The sequence below is a fragment of the Chanodichthys erythropterus genome, chromosome 11 (assembly GCF_024489055.1).
Source record: "Chanodichthys erythropterus isolate Z2021 chromosome 11, ASM2448905v1, whole genome shotgun sequence".
Taxonomy (NCBI): domain Eukaryota; kingdom Metazoa; phylum Chordata; class Actinopteri; order Cypriniformes; family Xenocyprididae; genus Chanodichthys; species Chanodichthys erythropterus.
Genome location: NC_090231.1, coordinates 26642720 through 26657370, shown reverse-complemented (window position 1 = coordinate 26657370; position 14651 = coordinate 26642720). Strand labels below are relative to the sequence as shown.

Genomic DNA, 14651 nt, shown 5'->3' with positions numbered 1-14651 from the left:
TAGAGGCCATTATTTACATATGCAATTAAATAGATAAGAGTTAAACAAGCTAAACCTGTCTCTGTAAAGGGTAAGTGACTGATGGTTTGACCATGGTTGCCCAGGATTTCCAGAAACTATATAAACTTACAGAAAAGCTACCAATTAGTTTCTTGACCTATTAGACGGCTCTTCCCAGAGATGACTGATCATTCAAAAAGGATCAAAGAAAATGTCTAGCAGACTGTAACCACAAGCCTACACAGGACACTCTGTGTTTTCAAGATTAGAATGCAAGTCATTATCTGCTTAGACAATCTAACCTTTTCTGTTTGGACAGGAGCTGTATATATGTGTGTTTTCACAGACTGATAGACTAGTGCCAAACCACTTGACATTCTCTGTACTCTGAACTTTATCTTTTAAAACTCACTTCCTGCCAATGTCTGTTGTGTTGAAAGCATAATTGCTGAAGGACAGGATATTGTAAGACCCTGAAAAAGCTTCCAATGTCATTTTCACTATGGCTTTGGTAATTCAAAATCAATACATTTTAAACTATAAAAAAGGTTAGTAGCTGTTTGATACGTTTATGATGATCATATAAAAGTTCAAAATATAAAAATGACCAATTCTAACTAATGTTCTTAGTGTCCAGAACTCTGTTGCATGAAAACTACGTTAAAGTCTGAAAAATATGAGAAATTATTTGAAATTTCTTGTGAAATTAGCTTTTAGTTTGAGTAGAGATGATGTTAACAGTGAACCATTGTTCTTGGTTTTTGTCTCTCAATACAAAACATGCAAAATTGCATGGTTTAATGGTTTAATAATTGAAATATGAACTGTGCTCTATTCAAAACAAGAAGCCAGGCTTGTTGTTTTTATGAAATAGTAATTTTGGTGTAATTGGCTTGCTGTATTGTAACCTAAGCTCTCACTCTGATGTGTGAACAAACGTCCTCATAAGGTGCCATATCTATTTTAAAATTGCAACATGTTCAGCTAAGCATGCAGAAATGGGGATAACAGAAGAAACAAAAAAGGAAAAACTGGCTGAACAAAAATAAAACCGCATATTGTATTCCATGCTGTGATGCAGGTGAAATGAAATGTTAGTAGGGGGAATCATTATGGTGATATTACTGCCAGTCTGAAGAATAGAAATGTATTTGCAATCAGTAAAAGGCAAAGGACCTTTGGGTCTTATCATTGAAGGAACCTGAAGTTAGTCAATATGCTATATTTTGTACCTTTGGTCTTAGCTTGTGTAACACAGATTTTGGCTTTCATTGTGAATAAAACTGAAAAACCAGTTCATCAATTCCAATATTTGTAGTGCTCCTTCATAGGAAATTGCTTTCCTGGTGTTTCTATATGCATATGAATAGAGAGACTCTCATTCACTTTATTTCGCAAATCTGTCATGCGAAAAGCATTGATCTGTTGTCATATCTTTATATCAGTCATTCAAATTATTTATTATATTATGTAAAATAAATACAATTTTCATGCAGCATGTTATCTTTAAACAAAATAGTGTGATATAATTTTTTTCAGCTTTATATAGGCCATCGACCACCCTGCTCTCGACATCGACATCTGCCATCAAAGAATCCATATCAGTCGAACACCAATAATATTGCATTGTCTATAAGGTACATAATGTCTTAGTAACCATTACACTGCTGTATTGGCTTAACTTTCAGTGAGATCTGCAAATGAACTAATTGCCTCAATGAACAAAGGCCTCAACATATCCAGATAATCTACTGAATTTGTGGGTCTTAATGCTGCAAAAATGGACTCCTCTTCTGTGGCACTGGCTGTTCTTCATCTTCATTAGTATCACTCTGCACGGTGAAATCGATTTTCTGCGGCAATCCATGTGGTCTGTCTGAGACTCATTATATTAATGGTTTTAACATCTTTGAACATCTGATTGGGTATCTGAATAATTTTCAAGCTCTCTGTTGTTTATTGTAGCTGTTGTCTCTCACATACAACCGTATCCTCCTATTCTGTCATTATCTGCCCATCTAATGACTACACTAAGGTCTTGATTGGTAGACAGGGAAAATAAATTACTAATCAGAATTACTATCGATTTGGTTGCAACATAGTGTTTCACTTGTTTCATCGATTAGCATAATTGCCTCAGTATTGTCAATGGGAGACGTGCTTCACTGCCTCATTCCCAAGAGCTCCGTTTGCATCCTCACGACCTGCTCTCTTATTGAAACAACCATCGAGGAGGAAGTTGTGAGTTATTGTTATTTGTGAAACTTTGGCTATAATACAGGAATTAATTTCAAATCCTCGCCATCTTGTGATGGCAGCTCCGTTAAATATGGGTTTAATGTGATAGGTTAAGAATCATAACTTGAGAGGCGGACAGGAGATATTTCAATTTTTTATGTTTTACTCTATTAAAGATTTCTGATTAAAGCGGATCCAGTGACCTCAACTGACTGGACAGGGAAAGACAAGGTTAAACACACTTTGTGCTGTAATATTGTCCTGTCTCTTCTCAGAAGAAGTGCTTTATAATCTGTGTACTCATGGGGAAAAAGAAGATATGAGAAAAGAAAAGGCTTTTAGCAAGACTGGCATCCAGAATTTACTTTTAATGCCGGTGCTTCGAAAAAAGAGAAAATCTTAGATATGAGACAGAAGTTTAATGTCACAATTTTCTTTCTTCTGCCTTTGCCAAATGCACTGGCAGACTAGTTATCTAGATATAATGTATGTGCTAGAATAGAAGTTTTCTAGTCACTATGCATTTGCTTTGTTTCAGTTCAGTAGTTTCAGCAAATGATTTAAAATGTGGTCTGCTTTCTTGCTCTCAGTCTGTTCAGTTATTTGTATGTAGTGTCATTTGCCTAAAATAATACTTTCATTTGGCTGGCATATCAATGCAAGATCCATCAGTTAGAGTGATGCCAATATCAACAACTGGCTTCTGGTCTAAGTAAGAAATGTGTTTTACCTAACTATTTTTAAAATGTAAATAATTTGTTATACATTAAACAATTAAAAATAAAATAAAATACCACCTTGTAAATATCACTGTAGTTTACTGTTATATGTACTGTATTTATCTTTATCATTAACGCTACAGGGTTGTGCTATATACATATTTATGTATGTGTCCACCTTATTTTTAAAGTAAGACCAGTATCCACCTTATTTTGAGCTGTACTAACCGTCTCAGTGCTGCTTGATATTGCAAACTGGTATTTCTTACCATATTACTTTAATGTATTGTTACAATTATAAACACATTGGTTTGTAGTGCAAATAGTTTTACCATTTACTACACTTTGTTATTCTTTTAGTTATTTACCTGTAGTGGCTAATGAATCGTAAGTCTCGCACATTCACAGAAAATATGCCACCTTATACAGTACAAAAGGCCATCACCTGCTTTGTTGTTTTATAAATGTTTTAATGACCATCCATATTTATCTGTCTCTTTATTAAGATACAAACAGAAAATACAGGAAACAAAAAATGTAAATAGAAAGAAAATTCTGAACAAAATGGCTTCAAGCATAAATCGATATTTATTGTGACCTCCTGGACTACTTCTCGTTTCTCAAAGAAGAAACTCTGAGAAACTTCTCATCAGATTTTGAAAGTTTTCTTGGAATACTTGCCACTTTAGCCTATAGAAGATTTTATTTTATAAAAGATTTTATTTATTTATTTATTTATTTTAAATACTGCATACAAATTTCCTGAATTGTCTGGTTATATTCTAATAAAGAGACGTGAAGAAATAATTCTATATGGTCGTTATATCATTGCTAAAACAACTTCTAATGGTGGCTTAAGACTTTTGCACAGTACTGTATAAAAGATTTGAGCCATCATCCTTAATAATGGATTTAGACAGTATCCACAGCTAATATAAACCATGAAAATGTTTAACACATTCATTTCCCCATAGGATGTTGCTGTGATCTTGCAACAGGAGTGTAACAGTCTCCCTTTTTTCCTTGTTAAGGCTCCTCCTTGTGGTAGATAACAAGAATTACAGTACGTTAAGGTATATGTATTGAATTGTATTGTCACTGTTATATAATGTTTATAACAGTTTAACACAGTGTTCGTTAGTAAAATACTTTTTTAATGTTTATTGGTTAGTTATGGTGTAATTCTCACAATATGACTACCTTTACAAGCCTGAGTTTGCTTTTTCTTTGACATTATTGTGTGTTTCTTTGAAATATTTAAAATAGCTAGTTATTTTCAGTAACACTAAGCAGTTTTAGAAATGCTGATGATTTGAATATGATTGATTTGCTTATGTATATGGTCGGAATGTGACATGATTGAAACCATTTATCTCTATATTGCCAAATATTTGATCAAAATGACAAAGCAAGATTGAGTGATCCAAACCATCTTTGAATAGGTCGTTGTGAAATGTCAGTCTGTGTGCTTCATTTTCACTTCAGCTCTGATCTTTCAAAGGACATAATGGCCACAATACTGATCATAGAGCAGTCTAGGATTTTCTTGACGACGGACCTGCCAGGGGTCTCAGAGCTGTTATTAAGCTTATCGTAGCCAGTATAAAGAGCATTTTGCAAATGAGTGACAAAGTGCACAGTTCTAGAGGCATATCATTTACCACCAAGTGGGAAGCAAATGTATCATGTTTGATAATTCAAACTGCCTGATAGATTTTATATTACCACTCAGTTTCCCTAAGGCTGTTTTATGGTTGTACAGTGTAGAGCTCGAGGAATCGTGGGATAGAAGAAAGCGCAGCCAAGTCTATATTTGAGTGCAATGACTGTAATTAGAGTGTGATTATTCCCGGAGACGGCTGAAAAAAAAGGCAGCCGACAGTGAGGGAGGTTGCTATGGAAACCGACACGGAGGCAGTGAAAAGGTCCGTTCGCTGGTGGTTATGTCATGAGTCTGGTGCGTATGTAAAAAGTTTGGACATGGCAGGTTTCAAGTCAAAAGGAGGCAGAGTAGGATTGTTTAGTCTACGTACACTGAAGCTGCTTTTGAAGACTAAAGCTTTATTTTTTGTTTCTCTATATTCTCCTAATTGGTTCCACTCATTGCATTGAAATTCTTTCATATTCTCGATCACTCTTCCCTCTTCTGTGTTCTAACATGCTCATGTTCACATTTTAGAGTATCATTCTGTCAAAGACCTACATGATTCCCAGAATATACCAAGTGAGCCAGTCTGGAATTTACAATGGCAGAATTATCTACAATAAAACAATAATGCAGATTAATGCAGACCATGTACAACATTAGTCTGATAAAACTCATCACGTCATGGGGCAGATGAGCAGCACTCACAGAAATAAATGAAAAATGCTCTCGGTGAAGAAACACTTGTGGTTATTAGTATTCCTCGTGAGGACCACTGCTATACCCTGCCTCTTCCCTGTTCGCCCAGATAGCCATTGAATTATGAAGCCAATCTGAGCCGTGGTTTGGGTTGCCTAGCAACAGACTATTGAGTGGCACTGGGTCCCTGGTGATGAGGAGATAAACAAGGGGCCAGATAATGTGTGTGTGTGTCTATATAGGTGTGTTTCCTGATGGCCTGTGTGCTTATCTTGAAAGTGTCAAAAAAGAAAGAAAGAAAGATAGAAAGAAAGAATGAAAATTCCCTGAACCCCAGTGGCTATTATGACCCCAAGCAGAAACTTCAGCCTTACAAAATAAACTGATAGCCAGTAGACACAAACAGTTGCTTTTCCCTCAAGCTTAACATGGGTTTTCTCTTAAATGAGTTGTGTCCCAAATGACGCACTATACACTGTTCGCTTATACACTATGTAATATGCAATATGCACTATATACTCAACCGTGCAGTGTATGAATTTTATAAGGTTATTTTGTCATTTAACATCGCCACCTGTTAGCTCACCCTCCTCCGCTACGTAATTAAAGTTGCGACAGTTGAGTGCATGAAGTGTCCAACATTCCACACTTTGTTTTTTCGGTTAGTGTAGTGCATCATCTGGGCATTTAAAGTGTACTTTTTATTTTTGTAATTTTCAACTTTTTACACTATTTACAAAACGGCATAGAATAGTGCATAACTACATGAATTGGGACGCACCTATAGTCACTATCACAAACTGGAGGAACTACACTGTGTTAAAGAAATCTGACTATTATGGTTTCTTGCATATTTTAAAAGCAGAAAGCTGTTTACTGGATTTAAAGTATTATTTTACTCAAAAAACCATATATTGTGATTCTGATGATTGATTGCCATATTTGATTATTTGATATTTGCACAACTAGGGGTGCTTCTCATTTCTAATTTGTGCATCCTCGTTTCCTTTCCTCGCATCTTAGCTCCACCCCATAGGATGCGAGAGAAGGATGCACCTGTGTATCTTCGCTCATGACTCCTCTGGAAGCTTCCTCGCTGCTCGTTTCTCACTTCCTTGCAGTGCAAATAGAGAATTGAGATGTCCTTCAAGATGGCTGAGTTTGATCGATTTCCTGGTCACAAGCTGGAGGACGGACTAGCGAAGAAACGAGGAAGCATCGATTTGAGTATTGAGAAGCACCCATGATGTATTTTATTAGGGTGGTTTGTGTACATACTGTTCATACCTTGAGGTATAATATTAAAAAGTGTAATAAGGAGAATTTATTTTCTTTTTTTATAATAGATGGTCATTTTTATGGAAGCTTGTTTCTACCACGGAATAGAACAATTTAAAAGATAATTGCGACTTTTTATCTCACGATTCTTTTTTTCTCACAATTGCGAGTTATAAAGTCATAATTGCGAGATATAAATGACTTCTTTTCTCAGAATTGTGAGATTGTGAGCTATAAAGTCCAATTCTGTGCAAAAAAAACGGACTTGTTTCTCTCAGAATTGCGAGTATATATCTCACAATTCTGACTTTTTTTCTCGCAATCCTTTTCTCAGAATAAACTCACAATTGAGAGTTACGTATAAAGTCCAATACTAAGGGAAAAAAGATGAATTGTTTTCCTCAGAATTGCAAGTTTATATCTCAAAATTCTGACTTTATAACTCACTTAACTGCAAGAAAAAAGTCAGAATTGGAAGATAAAGTTTCAATTATGGAAACTAGTTTCCATATCATTTTAGCATATATGACGTGGTTGTAAAAGGTGTCTCTGTGTGTTTTTTGCAGATGGAGTGTTTGGTCGATGTCAGAGTTATTCATGGTCAGTTCCCTACGTTTACAATGTGTCTCCAGCAGCAGTGCAGCGTTTGAGGAGCATTCTTCAGAAGCTGGCTCACAGAGGTATCACATCTCTTTGTTTTCCTGCTTGTTTATCACGTTCACGTATCATTTAATTTTTTTCTTTTTTTCCACAGTGTAAGATACATTTTACCGTGGAAATTATTGTTTATGTATTCAAAAGTCCATTGTCTGTTTTCTAATTACACATCTCATTGTTTGCCAACTTCCCTGACTGTTAATTATTCAGTTCTTATCAGCTTTCAGTAGCTTTAGCTTTCAGTCTGTTGACTTTTTTTTAGATCTGACATTAGCCTGTTGACCTGTCATCTCACTTCACCTGTTTTACTGCCAATTATATTTACCTGATGGTGTTACTGTAACTCTTTTGCCCTTTTATCTACTTAGTACATGAAAACATATGTTTATCTTTTCTAAATACTACCATTAAAAAGTTTGGGGTCAGTGAGTTTCTTAAAGAAATTAATATATTTATTTAGAATTGATGCATTCAATTGATAAAAAGTGACAAACACTTTAACATTGTTGCAGAAGATTTCTATTTCAAATAAATTTTGAAGTTTCTGTTCATCAAAGATTCTGGAAAACAGTCTATCACAGTTTGTACAAAAATATTAAGCTGCCCAACATTGACAATAATAAGAAACGTTTCTTGAGCATCAAATCAGTGTATTAGAATGATATCTGAAAGATCATGTGAAGAATGGAGTAATGATGCTGAAAATTCAGCTTTGCTATCACAGAAATAAATTACATTTTAAAATATATTCAAATAGCACATGACATTCAGGGGAAAAAAGTAAAGTGTGCGCACGATTAAATCGAGGGAATGAATTAGTAAATCGTGGTCATGATTTATAAATCGAGGGAATGACTTAGTAAAGCGTGCACACGATTTAGCCTACTATTTTTTTTTTTTTCCTGCATGTCATGTGCGGGGCTCCGTAAATTGCTCTAATATTTCACAGTATTTTTTTTACTGACCAAAATTTTTAGTCATAGTACCATATATACTATATAATATGTATATGTGTATGTGTATATACATTGACAACCCCAAACCTTTGAACTGTAGTATACTTTGAAGTAAAATAATAATAATAAAAAATCATAATAATAATAATCAAATAATCATAATGATAAAAAATATCTTTCTAGCCAGTTTTGAAGTTTTTTATTTCAGCACATTGAATAGATGATACATAGCAAGATAGTATATGAAGATAGTATCATCTATGTTGTAGCATTACTCAGTTGTGAGTTGCATTGGATAGGAGTGTCAGCTAAATTAATTTATGTAAATGTAATTACTGGCTACTTTAGCTATATCGACCTTGATTGCTGTGCACCTTGTTGACATGATAAATGCTGGCCAAAATCATGAAAATCTTCAAAACTTCACTGACAGCAGTTTCTGGTTTTGTCAATGTACTTAGCTAGTAAGTTTTATCCTTGGCAGTACCGTGTCACAATCAGTTCCAGAGCTCGTCAACTCAAGTCAAAGCTGACTCACAGCCAAACGTGCACTCATCTTTTGTGGCACGATGTCGCTGTCTGTCACATGGACAGATGAAAGAGAGTGGGATGAAAGGATGAGACTGAGCACTCATACACTGCTCAGGGGCTTGGAATTGGACATCTGAGGGCTTTCGTGACAGAAAGGTTTCTCAATGATACACTGTGTTAGCAGGACTGGACTGAATGTACTATCACTGATAGAGGAAAACTTCTGCAGAGATGCGAGTCTTAATCTGTTCAAGCTGAACGTATTGTTTGAACACACCTCTGATCTGCAGATCTGTCTTACCGAAGACATTTACACTTATACACCAAACTCTGGGTACTCACTGTGTTAGATGTCTGTTGAATTTTTTGCAGTTTTGCTAGAATGTGGTTTTATCACAAACATTTTAAGTGGAAAGCTAACTAGTAACATTGAAGTGATTTTGATGCTCAGTGGGGTGATCAGTGGGGAGTGTGTGTGTTCATGCTCAGCTGATTATCTAAATAAGTTCATTACAAAATATTTCCTTTTTAAGCTCTTTCAATTCATAGCCAAACTATACATTATATAAGTAACATACAAAGTAATTTTAATTCAGAGCATTCAAATTCAATTTAGATAGTACAAACAATGGTTTTATGTGATCGCTCGCATTCATTTAGCTGTAATAACACAATTTACAGATCATTTGAGATGAAATAGATCTACTGACTTAATAAAAGGATAGTTCACCCAAAAATGAAAATCCTGTCACCAAAAAAGAAGATATTTTTAAGAACATTGGGGTTTGCATTTAATCTCTCATCTGCAAATATTATAATTGTCTGTTTGCATAATAATAATAAAAAAAAGAAGAACATTGGGGTACAAGACAACATGAGACCCGACTGAATTAAAAACAAAAACAAACAAACAAACAAAGAAAAAACCTTCAAAATATCTTTTTACGTTCTGCAGAAGAAAGTCTTAGGTTTGGAACAATATGAGGGTGAGTACACGATGATAGGATTTTAGTTATTGGGTGAGCTGTCATTTCTTTCTCCATAATAGTTGTTATAATATAGTTCTAGGGGTCTTATTTTACTCCTTATCCCTTGTCGTAATGTTATTTGGAGGGATGTAAATAAGAACAACTGCTCATGTTAGCTCTCCTTTTTTAGTGCAGTGTATATTCAAAGCAGTTTTTTGTGACACCAATCAGACAACAGGGCTTATTGTTGTTAGTCTCCATCATAGCCATTTGGGGGCAGCATGCTCCATCCTGTCTGTCTCGGTGAAGGATCTGAGCCGTTAATAGGCTGCAGAGGCTTGCTCCCAGCTTGATCTTTTCAAACAGCCATAAATGAGAGTTGAAAAGCGTGGAAGGCATGCAACCGTCTTTGGGTAAATTACCAACATGGTAATGAATATTAGAGAGCCAGAGAGATGGCCGACTTACTCCAATTACCCAAGCCAAATAAAGAGAGAGGGATCAGGAGGATGAGAGGCTGTGTTCAGCTTCCTCTCTCTCCTTTTTTTTTCTTTTTGGATGCAGATGGTGTCTGAAACCTTGGCTTTTGATTGACGTGCTGTTGCAGTGTTTTTATTTTAATTTCAGAGTGGTTTGCGAGAGAGATCTCAGACGTCTTTAGATGTTCCCCTGTGTGATTTGAACGGCTGTGTGTTGTGTGCATGTTTTGTGTTTTTGTGCTTCCATCTATGAATTTGTGTCCAATTCAGCAGACAGATGACAAATGTATGAACCATTAAATGTTTGCAGTTATCTTGTTCTCTGATCAATGTGCATTTGTGTATCTATGAGATTATTTTATACACGTTTTTTTTTTGTGTTAGAGATAACCGATCACATTCGCCTTGCAACCATCACATTGTGATCTGTCATCCTTACAGAACTCTTTAGGAGACCAACATCCTTCTCACTGGAGAGATGTAGATAGGCAGATAGTTGTAGAGAATGTCAATGTCATCGACTCACAATTCTCTTTTATCACACGATTAGAGTAGCTGTAGAAATCACGCAATTTGTGGAGCTGCCGCCATACACCCTGCACAATGTCATTAGATCGATGCCATTGACCGGATGGCGAGAATGCTCTCTCTTTGTCATATGGGTCCATCACGGCAACTGACAGCCCTCCCCGCTGTGAGCTGCCCCATATTGCATGCCATTGTCTTAGAGGTTCTTCAGATTTCTTGGCTCCTGGATTTGAACATTATAGCCTGCTCGTAATGTGTTGTGCCATCTCTTTGATCTTCAACCGTGGTCCGTGTTTCTACAGATGTCTCCTGGAGAAGAAGGCTATTAATGAAAAGAGAGGGACAGATAGGAGGTGATAGACAGACAGTTTGGTAAGGAGCAGCTGAAAGGGAGAGTGAGAAAAAAGAGGGACTTGAGATGGATTTAATGGTTGGACTCAAAAGTGAGGTCACATATAATGGACAGCTGAAATGCCTCTCTGAAATCATTTAAAGTTATTTGTTCTTTTAAAAAAAATACTCAGTTGAATGTCTAAGTTAAGTCAAGCATAATGTTTCTGCATAATGCATAATGCTGTTTAGAGGCTCAAAGCTAGCAATGTTTTGTGATAATACTAGGTCTGACATTCAATTTAAAATTTGATTTTATGAATCACAGTCCTTTCCTTATTTGCTAAAAACAGCACCCAGATGAATGTATACTACCACTTAAAAGTTTGGAAGTATGTCCCCCCCCCCCCCCCTTGAATTCATCAAGAAATTCTGAAAAAATGTCCACAAAAAACATTAAGTAGGAGTATAACTGTTTTCAACATTGATCATAATAGAAAAAAAAAAAATATATATATATATATATATATATATATATATATATATATATTATATTATATTTCACAATATTGCTGTTTTTACTGTATTATTGATCAAATAAACACAGTCTTGGTGAGCATAACGGAAAATCATATTGATCCCAAACTTTGAACAATAGTGTAATTGAAAAGTATTCCATTATTATGGCAAACAAAAAATGCTTTTGGAGTTAATATATTACTTGTTTTTTGGAATATCACTGGCCTACTAATCATTAGTCGACTAGAGGCTTAGTCGACCAAAAAATTTATTAGAAAAAATAACTCCAAGAAGTGGTGAAGTTACGCAGTCCGTAAGGGACAGACTATTAATGGCGGATCCTTATGGTAATTACAGCATGTTGGGCAGAAATCCAAACATTTGCCTATCATCCATCAACCTCGAATATGACTTAACATTTGAAATATGTAAACAGTAGCAACTTTACTTGGCTGCTCAACCTAATGTTAACCTAGATAAATGTGCACTATTATTAGGCGCATATCCTTAGTGTTTGCGGGGAGTGTGGAAGCTGAAGTATAGCGCGCAAGAATTGACATGGAGGCGCTGGCGTGATCACTTGCGGAAACAACTTAAAATACTCTGTCATTTTTGGTCATACAGATAAGAGTAATACATCATTCAAAACTGCCGAAAGGTTTTTTTTTTATTTGTGTATACTCACAATAACAAGAAAATGTTGTGCCTTTGTAAAATAAAGAAAACAAACGTAACAAAAATGAACTGAAACTCAGTGTATAGGCTACTTGCCTCACAGACATGAGAAACATATCTATAGAAAGCTTGAAATTTCTACTTTTAAATGAACCAATTCCAATCGAAAAGAAATACTCTCTGTTTATGTAATTATGTAATTCTCTCTGCTTAGGTGCATTTCTCTCTATAGGCGAGTTCATTATACCGTGGAGTTGGCGAGGCAGCATAGCCAACTTCATCTTTGCAGCCGAAACCCACTCTGAAAATACTAGTTTATTAATAAATAAAATGTCACCTTGCTATTTTTTCCTGACACATTCATTCAAAATTATTATTTTTGCCCGTGCTTTGCGGAGCGTGGGATAGGCTATATTAAGTATATATAATAAAATGTATAATTTATATTTTTAAATAATTAAATATATATATGCTCATTATGGTTTAGTATTCCCCTCAGTATAATAAGTAATAAAATTAATATAAACGTGTGATTAGTTGACTAATGGCTTAGATGAAAAATCTTTAGTTGGGGGCAGCCCTACTACAGTCCACAACAATCCATTCTGCAGTCTGAGGTAGACTTAGGTTGTGTTATTGTGTTCCGTCTGTACTATTTTTTTTTTTTTAAATTGTTAATATACAGCCATGAGCACCAAATTTTTAAGAAAAAATTCAACTTTGAAAAACTGTGTCTCAGGACCCCTCTGTTCTGTTCCACACTAGATAATATACTAATATACTACATACAGATACTCCTGCTTCCCATTTTTTTTTTCTCATACATTTTGATATCACGTGACAGCTGGTAAAATCTTTAATTGATGACTATTTACAGTACGGTGGGGTTGGGAGGGGTGTTTCCTGTTGGGCTCAGGTAACACAACAAAAGGCATATGAACAGACACTGGTGCCAGATGTGTAACATGGCCCTCCAGGCTTACCAGTGACTTCTGGACTTACCATCATCCAGGAAGAAACTCCATGTTCAGATAGAAGCTCAGTGAAGCAAACTGATTCACCATGACATGTGCATTAGAGCTACTTACTCCCATGGCTCACAAGAGATGAGACATGGAGGAGTAAGAGTGAGAAAGACAGAGAGAAGAAGGATAGAGGAAAAAATGCATTGGCACTACATTTTTGACATATAACTTTTAGCCTCTGCTAAAACCATCTATGACAACTGTGTGGTTGTTTGTGTGCAAGTGAGATGTTCAAACAGCCCTTGGGAATTAATTTGCTTTACAACAAATTCTTGAAATATCTTTCCCCAGAAATGGAAATGATAATCTAATAGTACAATAGTAAGTATTAGATGGTCAGTTTATTTTAGATACTGTGATATGTGACCTGTAGGTCCATAACAAATACAGTTATGTGGAGCCCAGTTTTTTAACTTATTTCACATTCAACCGCATATTGAACTTTGAAGCTTAACTGAAAATGAAAGACATGACAAGGTGAATAATGAACTGACATATTCTGTGCAACTATGGTAACTAGCAGTAGAATGAAAAAAATGGTATAAAATTTGCAAATGGCATAAGAAAAAACATCAAAACACAAATAAACAGGAGAACACAAATGAATAACAATACAGTACAATACAACAGCAATAATAAGGCAACAAATTAGATTTCAGTAGCCACAATGCATGCTGGGAAAATTCTATACTCTGCCAAGCAATCTTGGGTGTGCTACAAAATGTATTTATATGTGATGTTTATTTGATAGTGTGAGAGAAGCACTATATATCTGACAGATCAGGCTGTGAAAAACACATTTGATTGGTACCTGTTGGCCAGTATAAGCCCTCCAACATACTAAATCGAGTCTTACATTTTGCCTACATTTCTTCCTTGCACACTCAAAGTTAACTGTTAGAAGGGCTGGTAAAACCAGTTTTGCGAAACAGGGACCATTACATTGTAATCTCAAATAACAAATTGTTGGTAATTTGTGCTTTAGTGTCCTTGTGCATATTTTTGAATTATCCGTCTACAAAACATTTGATCAAACAAACCTGCCAATACAATTCACAATGTAGCAATTCCTTGTATTTAGTTTCATTTGCATTTAATTCTACAAAAGTGGTTTTCATAACAGTAAATGTCAAGTTTCTACAGAGCTCTCGGCTGTTCCCTTTTCCATAGAGGGCTTATGAATATCAGATTATTTCTCTAGCTTTCAGCATCTGTTGCTTCGCAGCAAAGTTCACATCATTTTGCACGGACTTCACTTAAGACAGAAAGGCAGTCGTAATCTGTCCAGAAGTCCTCTCTTGAGGAATTCCTAAATGCTGTTGTGAACAGATGTTTGACTAGCACACATTTTTCACAGTGTTTTTAAATGGAATGTTACTTTTTAGAATGGGGGAAAAACATGCA

The 14651-nt window shown here is 35.5% G+C and overlaps 1 protein-coding gene across 1 annotated transcript in view; it reads left to right on the top strand.

Annotated features, from left to right (window-relative positions):
* The window catches only part of ptprn2 (protein tyrosine phosphatase receptor type N2), a 218961-nt gene that overhangs the window by 42246 nt on the left and 162064 nt on the right, over positions 1 to 14651 (top strand). The window contains exon 3 of the mRNA XM_067400639.1: positions 7146 to 7259. Coding sequence (XP_067256740.1) covers positions 7146 to 7259 — 114 coding nt within the window. The remainder of the gene's footprint in view (positions 1 to 7145; positions 7260 to 14651) is intronic.